The sequence below is a fragment of the Clarias gariepinus genome, chromosome 23 (genome assembly GCF_024256425.1).
Source record: "Clarias gariepinus isolate MV-2021 ecotype Netherlands chromosome 23, CGAR_prim_01v2, whole genome shotgun sequence".
Taxonomy (NCBI): Eukaryota; Metazoa; Chordata; class Actinopteri; order Siluriformes; family Clariidae; genus Clarias; species Clarias gariepinus.
Genome location: NC_071122.1, coordinates 15748513 through 15763764, shown reverse-complemented (window position 1 = coordinate 15763764; position 15252 = coordinate 15748513). Strand labels below are relative to the sequence as shown.

General features: G+C 40.9%; 2 protein-coding genes across 2 annotated transcripts; one reads left to right on the top strand and one right to left on the bottom strand.

Moving 5' to 3' along the window:
- Positions 1–215: 215 nt before the first annotated feature.
- Positions 216–4141, top strand: ppcs (phosphopantothenoylcysteine synthetase). The gene is made up of 3 exons (XM_053484557.1): positions 216–970; positions 3121–3224; positions 3297–4141. The coding sequence occupies exons 1-3, from the start codon at positions 451–453 to the stop codon at positions 3618–3620; spliced, it is 948 nt and encodes a 315-aa protein (XP_053340532.1). The 5' UTR covers positions 216–450; the 3' UTR covers positions 3621–4141.
- On the bottom strand, positions 4050–13461 carry utp3 (UTP3 small subunit processome component). Its single transcript, XM_053484556.1, has 16 exons — positions 13302–13461; positions 10916–11003; positions 9933–9989; positions 9788–9844; positions 9571–9691; positions 9391–9459; positions 9161–9282; positions 7051–7209; positions 6864–6935; positions 6081–6121; positions 5876–5972; positions 5668–5790; positions 5455–5576; positions 5298–5373; positions 4406–4513; positions 4050–4275 (listed from the first exon to the last, which is right to left on the bottom strand). The coding sequence occupies exons 1-16, from the start codon at positions 13316–13318 to the stop codon at positions 4186–4188; spliced, it is 1419 nt and encodes a 472-aa protein (XP_053340531.1). The 5' UTR covers positions 13319–13461; the 3' UTR covers positions 4050–4185.
- Positions 13462–15252: the final 1791 nt, after the last annotated feature.

The window sequence follows — 15252 nt, the reverse complement described above, 5'->3', positions numbered from 1 at the left end:
ACAAATACACAAATACATTTTGTACACGTTTGTTTTGTAAAAATACAATTGGTGTAAATTCTTGTAAAAATACAACACGCATTGGTTGGTAGTGTGTTTAGTCTAGTCCTGAATGTAAAATCACATGCGTCATTCCTCGCACTTTTATTTTGAAGGCGTGCGTCTCCTCATGCGGTGAACCAATCAGGACAGGCCTGCGTGGCCCAACCCGGAAGTCGAGTCACCGTGTAAACAAAAGTCACCGTTGAATCAGAAGTTAAACGTTGTGTTTGTGCGTTGACGCGAAGCAAGACAATTTAATATAAAGTCAGTTCAATACTTTATATCATTTGCGGGAAAAATCTCGGGTGCGCCTGGTTGTTACGTGTGACGTCTAGTAGTTAAAGAAATAATTTTGACAGATTCTCTCCACACAGCAGGTGTACACACACACACACACACACACACACTATGGCGAGCTGTGACCCCGCAGCAGCAGCAGCAGGATGCCTGAGCGAGGAGTTCGCCGTCCCTGCGCATGTGGAGGAGATCAGGAGCGCGATGGCGGCGTTTGCGGAGCAGCACGGAGCCGCGGGCCGCACGGTGGTGCTGATCACCTCAGGAGGCACGAAGGTCCCCCTCGAGTCGAGGACGGTGCGCTTCCTGGATAACTTCAGCAGCGGCCGGCGCGGCGCCTCCTCAGCCGAGTACTTCCTCTCCCAGGGGTATGCGGTCATCTTCCTGCACAGACACCGCTCTCTGTACCCCTACACACGCCTCTACACCGGGGTCAACCTGATGGACTGCCTGGCGTTAGACCCGAGCAGCAGTCTGGTCACAGTGGATCAAACTAAGCTGGCAAACATAAGCGAGGTCCTGAAGCGGTACCAGGCAGTGAAATCTGCAGGGTTACTTCTCCCAGTGGAGTTCAGCACCTTGTCCGAGTACCTGCACCTGCTCAAAGCTGCAGCACAAGCTCTCAGTTCAATAGGTAAGAGGGTTTACGCTCAAACTAGAGGGCTTCGGTGGCAGGGTTCTCGCCTGCCATGCGGAAGACCCGGGTTCGTATTCCACCCTGAGCCCGAACCCCAGCCATCCGGGTGCAGTACGAGTCCCGAGCACTGGAGGGTTGCATCATCCGGGGTGAAACCTGTGTGTGCGGATTGGATGGTCCTCTGTGTGACCCGTTAACATAAGCAGATGAAAGACAATATTTATCCTTTAAAAGTGCCCCAACTAGTGCGTTAGCACCGTGCCTCCCACCCTTCAGTGTCAAGGGTTTGATTCCTACCTCAGGTGTGCATGTTCTCCCTGTGATTGATTGTTTTTCTCCGACACTCCAAAGACATGCAATGCATCCACCCACTTAGCAACCTTTGTACTCCAACCAGGGATCAAGAGTGACCATTGTATTTATTTCCATGTTTACGACCGTGGTAGGACCTTGAGTCAACATTCCTTATGGGCAATGCCAGTTAGCCCAAACTGCATGTTTTTGGAATGTTTGAGAAAACCGAACTACCTGGAGGAAACCCACCAAGCACTGAAAGAACATGTAAAAACTCCGAAGCGGGTATCGATCCTGGACCCTGCAGGTGCAAGGCGATAGTGCTAAACCACTAAACCTTAAACCTAAAACTCAAAGACACGCAGATTAGGGTAACTGGTGTTCCAGTGTGTATGTGTGATGGATTGGCACCCCGTCCAGGGTTTTACCCATCCTCGTGCCCAAAGTCTTCTGGAATAGGCTTCGGGCTCCCTGCAACCCTGTACACAATAAGCAGTATAGAAGATAAATGATCGAATGCACCACCCATTGTTCACACCATATACATCCTTAGGAATTAAGTTCTACTAGGCATTGTAGTACATCTTTTATGCATTTAAAGGTTTTATTCAAAAGATAATTAACTCCAGTAGTGTATGTTGAATGTTTTTAAGATACAGTATAGGTTTTCTGACATTCACCTTAAAAGGAGCACCTGTACACATGTAGTTCATGCAGTTACCCAATCAGCCAATCAAGTGGCAGCACAGTGCATAAAATCATGCAAATACAGGTCCAGAGCAAGGGTGCCATTAGGCGAAGGCAGGTATAAATGATTCCAGGGGCCTTGAAATGTTAAGAAAAATGGCACCCAAAGTCTCTTTCTTGGTCAAGAGAGTTGGTTAATGTTCACATCAAACATCAGAATAAAAAAAAGTAAAAAAAACTATGGGATGATTGGTTGTGCCAGATGGGCTGATCTAAATTTTACAAAAACTGCTCCTCTCATGGGATTTTCACACACAACAGTCTCGTGAGATTACACAGAATGTTGTGAAACATACTGTAAAAACAATCCTGTGTGTGTGGAGGCTCTGCAGGCTGAAACAACTTGTTGATGCGAGAGATCCAAGGAGAATAACCAGACTGACAGAAACGATATAATTATTTAAAGCAGAAAAACCTCTCCATGAGCACTATATGTCAAACCTCGAGGTAGATGGGTTACACAAGCAGAAGACTCCATTGGGTCCTACTCCCGTCAGCCAAGAACAAGATTCGGAGGCCATCATGGCTTATATAAGCTGGACAGGAAAATGCTGGAAAAAACACCATGTTTTTCCCATTTAGTTTTCAACTGTCCAGTTTGAGTGAGTACATGCCAGTGATAACTTTCGATTCATGTCCTTGGCTGACAGGAGTAGAACCCAACATGGTCTTCTGCTATTGCAGTCTATTTACCTAAAGGTTTAAAGTGACATGTGTATAAAAGGCTTTTTTGCTCACTACAGAAGTCGAGTGATTGAAAATCTAGCCATTTTTCTTTCACGTCTTTTATCAAGAAGGCATTTCCACCCACTGAACCATTGATCATGTGATCACTTAATGGTTTTGTAACATCCTGTTTAAACTCTAGAGGCTGTTGTGAGTGAAAACCACAGGATATCAGAATTTTATGAAATATTTAAACCAGTCCATCTGGTACAAACATCCATACTGAAAGTACGGAGATGTTGTCTTCATTCTGATGTTTGACATGAGCATGAAGTAAATTTTTTGATGTGTATAGTATCTGTGATTTTTACCCAGTACCTGGTATGTGTTGTTTTTTTTTAACTAAAAATTAAAATAAATATTTTTTTTTCATATTTCAGGTTCCAAAGCCATGTTTTATTTGGCTGCAGCGGTTTCTGACTTCTATATCCCAGCTTCTGAAATGCCAGAGCACAAAATCCAATCATCCAATGGACCTCTACAGGTATAGAATCAAAGTAATAAAAGTGTCCCGTTATTATATTGTTTCCTCTAACCAAACATTGTGATATTTTAGATAAGCATGAAAATGGTCCCGAAAATCCTTAAACCACTGGTGAAGGACTGGGCCCCAAAAGCTTTCGTCATTTCATTCAAGCTGGAGACGGATCCGTCCATCCTCTTGGAGCGAGCCCGTTTCGCCTTGAACACCTACAACCATCAGGTGGTCGTGGCCAACGTCCTGGACACACGGCGCGGTTATGTCGTCATCGTGACTAAAGACTCAAAGGAAGAACTGCTGCTTACAGATGAGGAAGCTCAGAGGGAAGTTGAAATTGAAGAGAAGATTGTCAAGAATTTGTCACATGCACACACTCGGTTCATAAACCAAAAAGATTAGAAGCATGTTGGCCATGCCATAACTCCTTCTTCATTTCAAACATTTTCACATCAAACATCTTTTCATTCATTTATAACAGTTTCAGGTACAGGTCCAAATGCAGGTTCTAGATCATGTCCAAATGGAGACTGGTTCATACATGCTTTTAAATTTACAGTAAAACTATAGTCCTAAGGTGTTGGAAAAAAAAAATTCTAAGCATGTATATTCCTCATGCACTCATCCCCTAGCTACTGATCACCTGCAGCAATTAATAACGCTTTACTAATGAGCAGGGATATACTAGGTGTGGTACGTGTGGTAGTAAAAAGTTTGTTCCTTTCCTTAAATAATGTGTTTAACTTTTTTGTCAGAAATCAGCAGGCGAAGAGAATATGATCAGTACTGAAGTCATTAAGTTGGCACAATAATCACGATAATGCTACATGATGCATAATCAACACAGAGAATTGATATTTTTATTTCATGTCTGTGTACATCATAGAAAAAGATTTGCCAATAAACATCTGATTTTAACCAAACTGAACGGTCTTGACTTTTTAATGGCTTCGTATCACTGAATCGATCACTTGAGCTTGACGCTCTTTTTAATTCCAGCACGAATTCCAGATAACTCTCCGCTGTATCTCGTCTCCTCACGCCGAACCTCAAGAACCTAAAACAGACGCACAGGTTACAGATTATCCCATTTTTAGAATAAGACACAAATCATTTTACATAGTGATGTAATCATGTTACACGGTGAGGTTTTGTGTTTCTTTTTGTTTGTTTTTTTTAACTCGTACCTGACCCTTCCTGCGAATCTTGGCACGTCTGAATTTCTCTCTGTGTTTGACTCTGGGATTGCGGTCGATTTTCTTCCTCTTCGGAGTGAGTCCTTTGTTCTTGGCCATCTTTGCAAATAATAAAAAAAAATACATCAATATTTAAAATCAAAATGCACATTTACTGCAGTAATTCTGCATGATTTTGGACTGTAGGAGGAAACCCACTAAGCACAGGGAGAACATGCAAACTCCTCGCACACAGACCCGAGGAGGGAATCGATCCCTTGACCTTGGAGGTGCAAGGCGACAGTGCTAACCACTACGCCACCATTCAAAAGTATTCAACACCTTACATTTAATCTATCGGTAACCCAATTAACCCCTCGACAAAACCCCACCATTCAGAACACCCTGATAAGTCACCAGCGCAGACGTCACTTCCGCTGTGTGTTACCATGGTAACCCCTCGAATACCTCTTGCTGCTGCTGTCAAAATTTCACACTACGGACATTAAATATTGAATACTTATTGAAACAAAAACTGATAGCATTATAGAACATACTATTGAACCGTGTATAACTTGTAAATAACTGATTGATTAATTATTATAATAATTAATTTAAGATGTACTGAGATTTACTTATTTTTTTACCGATTACTAGCCTATATAATACTAAGGATTTCCCGATTAAATAAAAATGTAAATTTTTGTGTCCTTTTAATTTGATGTCGTCCTCGATAATAATGATAATAAACATTTAAATCCTTTTTTAAACTCCATTTTTTCGTGCTCCAGCGAGACGCAGTAACTGATGGGAATTTTTTCATTCCCTTTTCCGGGAAACTGAACACCTGTTGTTCACTCGTTTCCAACAAACGGAAGTTTTTCCACAACTAATTTCACTGTACCTGGTAGGTAATACCCCTCTTAGCCTCTCCATCCATCTCTGCTTCTTCTTCTGCCTCTTCCTGCTCCATCATTAACCTGCACACAGTCCCAGTGTAACTGTCAGTGACCTTGTTTGGTCTTTCCATCACACACAGATAATGAGTCTGGATCTCTCACCCGTCCTCTCGCTGCCTCTTGTTCTTTCTCTTCAGTTTCAGTCTCTCCTCCACGCTTTTATAGAAGAGCAGGGCCGCCTCTTCATCCAAGTCGGACTCTTCATCCTCCTGCATATCTGCCACCTTGGATATCAACGAAGACATAAGAAACTCAAGCAGCCGTTTATAACCGACATGTCGCCACTGATCCTATATAAAGAGAGGAACTTCTTGCCTCATCCTTGTCCTTTTTGCTGCTTTGCGTTTTTTTAGCCGGTCTCTCTTCCTGCCTTTCAGAAAGCAGCTGGCGCAGTTGAGGGGAGAGTCTGGCATCAACAGCTCCCAGTTCATTAATTAACTATACAAGCAAATCAAAGCATGTATTATTTTTATGGTACTTGACAAAAAAAATGTAATGTCAGATAAATAGCATCTGTACTTACGTTTCTGTATGTCACTAATCTCTCAATCACTGGATGGTTATGTGCTGGAATTCTTTTGGCTTTTAAAACCAGGTAGAAACTTATGTTTGTGCAATAACTGGGAAAAATAAGCAATATATGATAATGTGAAAATAATATACTTGGTAAAAAATTTTATATACTTGGTAAAAGATTTTATAAGCTTTTTACAAATGTTAATATTTACTTTAGATAAAGTTGCTGCTTGGTCATGAGGTAATTTGTCCCCTAAGAAAGAAAGAAAAGAAAAAAAGATATTACAGCAATTTGTGATCGAACTCCTCCCCGCCTTGTGAATTTACACCTGAAGAACTAAAACTTTAAAAGAAATTAGCCTCGGCATACAAGCGACCGAACCATTTGTGCGGACGTCTGGTTGTGCGTATATCAGGTTGCCCATCAAAACTGTCCAACACATCATTGGAGACATGTGGTTAGGAAAAAAAAAGATCACTTAAACGCTGGATGAAGTTGCATCACAAAATGTGACATTAGGGGCAGAGTAACATACTCGGAGGAAAGCGCTAGCCGCTCCTTCCGCGTGCACGATTGGCCCCTGATTGGCTGTAGAGCCGTGATTAATGTGGGAGCGGAACTACCTCTCATCCCTCCCCCCTGAGAGAGCTCGGCCAATCAGCTCTCTCTAGGCCTCCGGCTGTAAAAGGTTACAGCATCGCCCGGGGTCAGAACCAGCGATCCCCGGATGATAGGGCAAGCGCTTTACCACTGCGCCACTCGGAGGCCAGGGTATTGATTAATAATGTATTTTACATTTATTTCACAGCATTTTGGCTAACTGTGGCGATGCTGAGGAAAACCTGATGTAAAGTAGTTACCAGAATTTACTCATTTACTCGAAGGATTACATGTAAATTGTCCTGACATACACTTGGTATGATCACAACCACTACTGTGGAATTAAATCACAAACTCAGCTAATCTCTGATTTCTACACGAGACCCTAGCTTACCTCTCCTGGAGCAATCTTTCCATCTTTCACCATCTGCACAATGGGCTGTATCTCATCTCGCAGCTCTGTCAGCTAAACGCAGCAGAGTAGACAAAATAAAAAGGCAATGACCTGTGATGCTTTGCATAAAATAAAATTAGAGCAAAGGATGATAACGTAATTAAAATTAACATAACTGAAACAATACCTTAGCCTTGAAATCGTGAATAAGCTCCAGGAGCTCTGGACTTTCCTTCTTCAGCAGTTTCAGCTTCTCTTTCTGCGACAGCGTGTTTAAGTCTTTAACGATCCGCTGCTCCTCTGTTGTCTTTTCCGTCTTCTCAGCTTCTTCTTCTACTGCAAACTCCTAAAAGACCAGAAATAATAAAACATTTTTTAAAACTTTTTAATTTAGTTAATTCTGTGATTAATTACGATTAAATCACAATTTAAAAAATACTGAGATTTACTTGTATTATAAACTTGCAATGTTGGAATAAAGAAATGCATGACAAACTGGTTAGAGGAAACAGATTATGCCGTTTTATGAGACAGGAAAACCTCGGACTGCGAGTAACGCAGTTTGCGAGTGTTCCGCAAGACTTTTTAATAAATACTGACTTGAAAAACAAACAAGTCTTGGTTTACGAGTACTGAGTATCATGCATCACGCATGCACTTCTTGTTTTGACGCTGAGCGTCACGTGATCACGACTGAGCCAATGGTTTTTTTCTCTCTTGCGCTGCGGACCCTGGAGGTGCTAGGCGACAGTGCTAATTAAAATCTCTCAATGAATGCAGAGGCTAAGTGTTGTGGGGGGTGGCAACCCAACGATAGCAAGGCTCGAACCCAGATCCTTAGATCCGAGAATCGACAACTTAAAATTAACACCCTTAGCCATCTGAGCCACCAAAAGGTAGCTTGAACACACAACTTTTTTTATCCATACTTACATCTAGAAGCTTTTTATGATGAAACTTGTCGTGGGTAAATTTTCTATGAGGATAAAATCAGTTAACATTTATACAGATCTCCTGTGTCAGGGCTTCATAAATGGAAGTTTAGTTTTTTTTTTTTTCAGGACAAAGGCCTACGTTTTCCTGTTTCTTGTTGACATGACATACATGGATCAGCCATAGTATTAACACCACCCACAGTTAACCTGAATAACATTGATCGCAACTATACACCAGCAAACTGGTGACAGGTTCACGGGCAGCAAAGATTTACCCATACCGACGGGAACCAGAGGCCAACCTGTCCAGTTTCATCCCACAGAAAAGCCAATGCAAAAAAAAAATAAAATAAAAATAAATCCAGGCACCAGATCACCCAGTGCGCCACAGCACACCACGCACGGGGGCCCAGCAGGCAAAGAATCCGAAGCCACTGACTAGGACTTCAAACTCCACAATCCCAATCCGATTGAGCACCCATGGGAAGCACTGGACAAACAGCGTAACCCCAGACCACATGTAAGACCACATGGCCTTGTTCCATTGCTCAAAAGTCCAGTCTTCATGCCTCCTAGCAAACTGAAGCCCTTTTTAATGACTGCCAATGAAATAAGAACATTTTATCTTAAAAACATGGAATCTATATAAACATATCTTCAGCATGCCTCTTTCTCCTCTTCAGGATATTTTCGTGAGGCACTTTTCACTTGCAGCATTAGCAAGGCTTCCAGTATTGTGGATTATCCCTCTCTCCACTCCGTCAGTCTTTCAGCCATCTGAAAAAGGGATCCGCACACTTGTTGTGACTGTCAGACTGGGTAACAGCTCTTACCAGACGCATGTCCAGCTGGGAGGAGGCCACGGGGCAGACCAAGGACTAGGTGGAGAGATCATATCTCCAAACTAGCCTAGGAAATCCACGGGATCCCCCAAGCAGAGTTAGCTGAGGTGGCTGGGGAAAGGGAAGTTTGGAGTTCCCTGCTGGAACTGCTACCTCCGCGACCTGATTTTGGATAAGCGGTTGAAGATGGATGGATGCCCAAACTTATCACATCTCCACACGATTGTTTATTGCAGCTTCACCTGGCAGGTACAGAGTAAGGCCAGTTCTGGACTCTTTGTCTCCCAGTCACAAATGGCGATCACATCAGTTGGGTTGACAATAAGAGGAAACATCCGCCACAGGAACCAGACTAGAACTGAAACCCATCCTGTTCTTGATGACACCAGATCTGTGTCCAAACCTAAATCGAGTCTAAGCTCCATGTACCAGGTCATGAAAATGACGAGCAATGTTTAAGTTCAGGAACTGGGTGGTACATCCTTACACAGATCAAATTAAGCCTGCAACTGAGAGGTACCTGGAGCAGGTTCAGGTCGTAATCTTCCTCACTCAGGTTGGCCGCTAGTCGTTTTTGGATGTTCTTTGCTTCCTCTTCTTCCTCCTTATCCTCTGCTTCTACCTCCTCCAATGGCTTCCCTTCTACGAACAAATCAATAAGTTGTGTTTTAAAATCCTGCTCTAAAAACCTAAAAAAAAAAACACTGTGTGCAACATCGAGCATTTCTCCAAGTACAGTCGAACACATACTTTTAGTGGTATAATCAGAATCATAATACATTCTCTTCTTGCTCCCCCAGGCCATGTCATTCGGCAGATCTATTGGATTAAAACAGAAAAAAGTATTAGATGCCTGATGTAAAAATTAATTATACTGAGTTTAAACCAGATTGAATCCTACAACTCTACCAACCAACAGTCATGACTTACCATCATCCCGTTTTCCTTCCAGATCACTCTCCATGTCGGTCTCGTCTTGGTCTTCATTACTGCTACTCTCATCTTCCTCTTCATCATCTGAATCTTCGAGTGTCAGGGGCATCACCTCTTCCTGAACACAAACATTGGTGAAAAATGTCACTATCGGGTATCACTCAACGGGTTCACTGTGATCATTATCGATCAATAATCAGTTAAAGGTCCTCACCTCGTCTGCCTCATCCTGTTGTTCACTGTCCAACTGCACACCCTGAGCCAAAAGATTCTGTGTGTGTGTGGGGGGGGGGGGAACACACTGATTAACAGTCACATTTTAGAAAAAGAGCAACATGTTTGTGCAAATGGCAACTTACTGAGATTTTTGTGCTGTGGAATTTTTCTACTTGATCCTGCACACTCTTATACGATCTCTGATGAGAGAAACAAAGAGAATTGTTGAGACGAGTTGAATCCTGATGTTCCATATTACACACAGACGGCCAAAACATGGTAATGGTGCTAACAAGTGTCTCAGCTTTATAATAACACCATTTTTCACAATGCTTCTTATTTCCTGATCCGTGCTTCGTTTTCCGTAAATATGCACACAGATTTAGATTTTTATCACAAACACATTTGCTAAATATAATTTCATGCCCTTTTATGTACAGTAGTGTCCGCAACTTTTTAAATTCAAATCTTTTAATGATCTTGATTGTCATTCAGATGAAACTTGGCCATTTGGATTTCACATGAAAAGACATAAACCTGAAAAAGTGTATTATTCTAAAATCATTAAGATATTGCAACATAATTTTGAACATAAATTACGGACACTACAGATTTTGCACGGAATGCTCTAATTTAAGACACAATTTTTACAGGTCTTATGTTTCTAGAAGCTTACACCAATTTTACTACCAATATTCAAAGAAATATGAATTATTTCCATTTAAAATTATTATTGTTTGAAGAGAGACAGTATAATGAAAAATGGCTATTTTTAAGGCACATATAAAACCATCTCTCCAAAACGGCTGAAGTTAACAGCTGCAAGTTTTAGGAAAGCAAGATTAGTCACTTCCATGTGGCATAAAACTTCAGAAGTAGCTTCTTTGGCACACACATTATCTGTACTATGTAAAATCAAATAAAAAATTTAAAAAATCAAATAAATCAGCACTAATACTTTGCTTTGGCCGAGAGCGATACAGTCATCCAAAATAATCCTACAAAAGTGGTCCTCATCTCCCTGCCCTGCACATTCTCGTGTTTGCCCTACTGTATGTGTAGGAAAGGGGGGTATCTGTTCCAGGACCAGGGCTGAGAACCACTGATATAAATATAAGACCTTCACCTTATCTGGGATTTCCTCATTTTTATAGCAGGCAGGATCGTCACTGTCATACTCCTGTGCCTTGTTTGCTCTGGGCTTTCTCACGACCCTAATGGGGAGAAAAAAAACACAATAAATAAGGATGATGAAATGTGGTAAAGGTCACACCCAATATATATTGTGCTTGTTCTGCTTGCAGTGAACCTGATTTTTCCACTTTATATTTCATCTAATTACGTGCAGTGTGAAATCTTGTAATTGAATGTAAATACAGTACTGTAATAAAAATACAGCAAAAAATAATGATTTACAAATAAAAGTGATTTACAAATAAAAAGGTTTGGGACCAATAGTGTGTTTCCTTGTTGTTTATTTGCAAAGTGAACTTGCAATTGCGCAGTATATCTCAGTACCAACTTAAATAATAAACACCACAAAGAGAAGGCACAGTCTCATGCTTTATCACTTTTTTCCTTTCTTTCCTGTCTTGGCCTGACCTGCACTGAGAAATAAACAGTGTCGGAGGATGTTACTTTTTAAAGTAACTAATTACATTACAAAATTACCATCATTGAAAAGTAATCAGTTACACTACAGCGTTACTTTCTGATAAAAGTAACTAGTTAGAGTACTTTCCCATTGCAGAAAATAAAAACTCCTTTGTGATTCCTCATGCGTGTTGTTTTAGTCAAGACCTTTATAATTATTCTATCATCATCACTCAGCAAAGTTTGGCCAATAATCTGTTAACTACTAATACTCGTATCTCATCAACGCGGTTTTGCGCGGTGGCCGTAAGTACGGTTCATATTGATTCACCGCGAGTTTTAACGCTGTGATTAGATTTCCATCTTTCCACACACACACACACACACAATAACGGATTGGTTATGACTGCTGTCTGGCTCACGAATTGCATAAATTGTCAGAATAACGGATTACATTTTTGAAAAAGTAACTAAACAACTGAGTACTTAAATGACGGACCTAACGCATTAGATTACTTGTTAAATCAAAAAAGTAATCAGAGTACTCTAACACGTTACGTTACACCCAACACTGCCGGACACAGAGCCAACTCGCAAAAAAAAAGATGCAAGCTTTTTACGGAATCTGCCAAGAAAAATCTTCACTTTGGATTTGGGTTTACACATTTTATTAGTTTTTACACCTTGTCACATTAAAATTGCATTTGCATCCTCATTAATTTTCATTAGTGTCTGCCAAAGATGGGCATGTACACTAGATCTGCCTTGTCTGTGTTCAATTATTTCAATATTTGCACAACACTTTGTATTTGCTATAATGATTTTTTTTTTTCTATTAATTTTAACTTACATTCTTACACATGTAATATAAATTTTGAGAACTATGTATGGTCTTGTCAATCTTTAAGAAAAACACTCTAAGATTACATTTTATTTTGACATAAGTTACTTGGAAGGTTTTACAATTGCTATGCAATGTACACTCTGGAGCAACATTTGTCCAGTACTATTACAATCTATTAAGTTAAATATCTCAAAAGTAAATCCTATCATGAAATTGGTTAAAATACGATACTTAAAACGATGCCGTGGGACTGTCAAGGCATACATGCATGTGTGGATTCTCATTTTTGGCTGTTTTATATACAGTATATATATATATATATAAGTAGTTCCTAGATGGATATCTATCTAGGAAACCCTGTAGTGCAACTAGGCCCTGCCCAATGGTGTGCAGGTGGACTAGGGGCCAATGGTGACCAGTGTATTTATTCCCATTTTTCTGACTGTTGTGGAACGTCCAGTCAACATTCACAGCATTCGCTCATTTACACACTACGGCCAATTTGGGAAGGTCAAATAGCCTAATCGCCATGTCTTTGGACTGTGGGAGGAAACCCACCAAGTACAGGGAGAACTCGCAAACTCCATGCACACAGACCCTGAGGTGAGATTCGAACCCAGACTCTGGAGGCACTAACCACTAAGCCACCGTGCCACTATGTGCACATAAAAATCTTAACCCTAACCCTGGTTTAACTTAGTAACCTAGTTATTTGCCCAGATGCAACTGCTTCTTCTATTAAATCACTACAAAATACAAACCTCCCAGTTAAAGTCTGGTCAACATTCACTACACTCGGGAATAATTATGTTTTAAAGCAGTTTTTGCAAAAGATGTTCTACACGAATATGAAGCTAAAGAATTGTCCCTGGTTGAACAGGACAGACAGATATAGACACACTAGCCTTAAGAAAAAACACCATGTCTGATAGAGTTTACAACAATGTTTACAGTAATGTCTTCGGCTAAACAGAGGCACAATGCGCATTAAAACACTTAACACCAACTTCACCTATGTATCATAATCATGTACACTGTACTGAGATCAGGTTTATAAAGCGGTGGTGTTACGTACCGTCTCGCGCGGACCATGCTGGACTCACGCGCTCGAACAACTCTAATCAACTTGTGAACTGCTAATAATATAAAATATAATTCACTCTAAGAGAGTCTTTTTACGTTTACGTCGAAACAAATATCACCCACGTGATTTCCAAAACGCGTGCAGGAGCAACTTTAGAAATTACTTCCGGTTCAGAAACCAGGCAACAAAATAAAAGTCATATAAAGGTCTGCGCCTCGGAGGGATTCCGTTCCTCGTTGGAATATATGTGTGCAGTGCAGCCATTTTTTAAAATTTTTTAAAAGTTAAGAATTTATTATTATATTTCTTTCAGTGTCTACTTAGAGGTGGCTTGATGTTAGCACCAGTGCCTTGCAACTCCAGGGTCGGGGTTCGATTCCCTCCTCTGGTTTGTGTGAGTCGAGTTCACATGTTTGGTGTGTTTCCTCCCACAGTCCAAAAACATGAAGATTGGTGTTCCTAAGTTACCCTGTGTCTGTGATAGATTGGCACCTTGTGCAGGGTGTACCCCCACCTGTCTTTGTGCCCTAAGACTCCTGGGTTAGGTTCCAAGCACCACTCCTTAACTGGAGTGACAACAGAAGGTTTAAGATTCAAAGGAACAAAACATGCTTTAATAGACTGGTTAGAATATATACTCAGCAAAAATGTTGTAAAAATCCAAATAACTTTACAGATCTTCATTGTAAAGGGTTTAAACAATGTTTTCCATTCATGTTCAATTAACCATAATCAATTAATTAACATGCACCTGTGGAATGGTCGTTATGACCTTAACAGCTTACAGAAAGTAGGCGTTTAAGGTCACCGTTCTAAAAACGCAGGACACTAAAGAGACTTGTCTACCGACTGTGAAAAACACCCAAAGAAAGATGCCCAGGGTCCCTGCTCATCTGCGTGAACGTGCATTAGGCATGCTGCAGGGAGGCATGTGGACTGCTGATGGGGCTAGGGCAATAAATTGCCATGTCCGCACTGTGAGACGCCTAAGACAGCGCTACAGGGAGACAGGAAGGACAGCTGATCATCCTCGCAGTGGACCACGTGTAACAACACCTGCACAGGATCAGTACATCCGAATATCACACCTGCATGACAGGTACAGGATGGCCACAACAACTGCCCGAGTCACACCAGGAACACACAATCCCTCCATCAGTGCTCAGACTGTCCGCAATAAGCAGTCCATGAGGAGGAGATGCACTGCAGTACTTCAAGCAGCTGGTGGCCACACCAGATACTGACTGGTACTTTTGATTTTGAGCCTCCCTTTATTCAGAGACACATCATGAAACATTTTCAGTTTATGTCTTTTGGTGTCGACTCTTTTGGTGTTCATACAAATATTTACACATTAAGTTTACTGAAAGTAAAAACAGTTGAAAGTCAGAAAACGTGTCTTTTTTTGCTGAGTATATATTAGATATGAGAGTCATTTATTGGGCTTCTTTTTAAACATGCTTATCAACTTATTTGTTAATCAATTGCTGATTGATAACTGAAAAAACACTGAGATTTTAGTTCTGCTCCTGAATGTCTGATGCATTCACAACACACACAATAATAATGGTCTAGAGCCAGTTTCTGCAAGAGATCCTAAAATTGAATATCAACATATACTCACAAAATAATTTTACTGGATATTATGGAAATATACTTGACTTTATACAGGCTGCAATGCTTGTGTGGACAATGCAAACACTTCCTACCAAACTAAATTTTGATTGAATTTGCACCAGTTGTTTAAAAACAACAACATCTGTTTCATCAGTGTTTGGCAAACGTTTTCCAACCAGATTCACCAACCAGAGTCATCTTAGATCCAGAGCACAAGGCCAACATACTGTACACCCAAAGTAGCAAACCCACCACTGCATACAGTATACTGTATGTACACAATATATTTTTAGTGGAAACCTCAACATCACACCCTCAGTCTGTT

Bases quoted from the DNA above. Each gene is read 5' to 3' on its own strand.
- ppcs (XM_053484557.1), top strand. From the start codon at position 451: ATGGCGAGCTGTGACCCCGCAGCAGCAGCAGCAGGATGCCTGAGCGAG. The intron at 971-3,120 runs GTAAGAGGGTTT...TTCATATTTCAG, and splicing joins ACAAGCTCTCAGTTCAATAG to GTTCCAAAGCCATGTTTTAT. The intron at 3,225-3,296 runs GTATAGAATCAA...GTGATATTTTAG, and splicing joins CATCCAATGGACCTCTACAG to ATAAGCATGAAAATGGTCCC.
- utp3 (XM_053484556.1), bottom strand. The intron at 9,283-9,390 runs GTATGTGTTCGA...ATTTGTTCGTAG, and splicing joins TTCTGATTATACCACTAAAA to AAGGGAAGCCATTGGAGGAG. The intron at 4,276-4,405 runs GTACGAGTTAAA...CGTCTGTTTTAG, and splicing joins AGATTCGCAGGAAGGGTCAG to GTTCTTGAGGTTCGGCGTGA.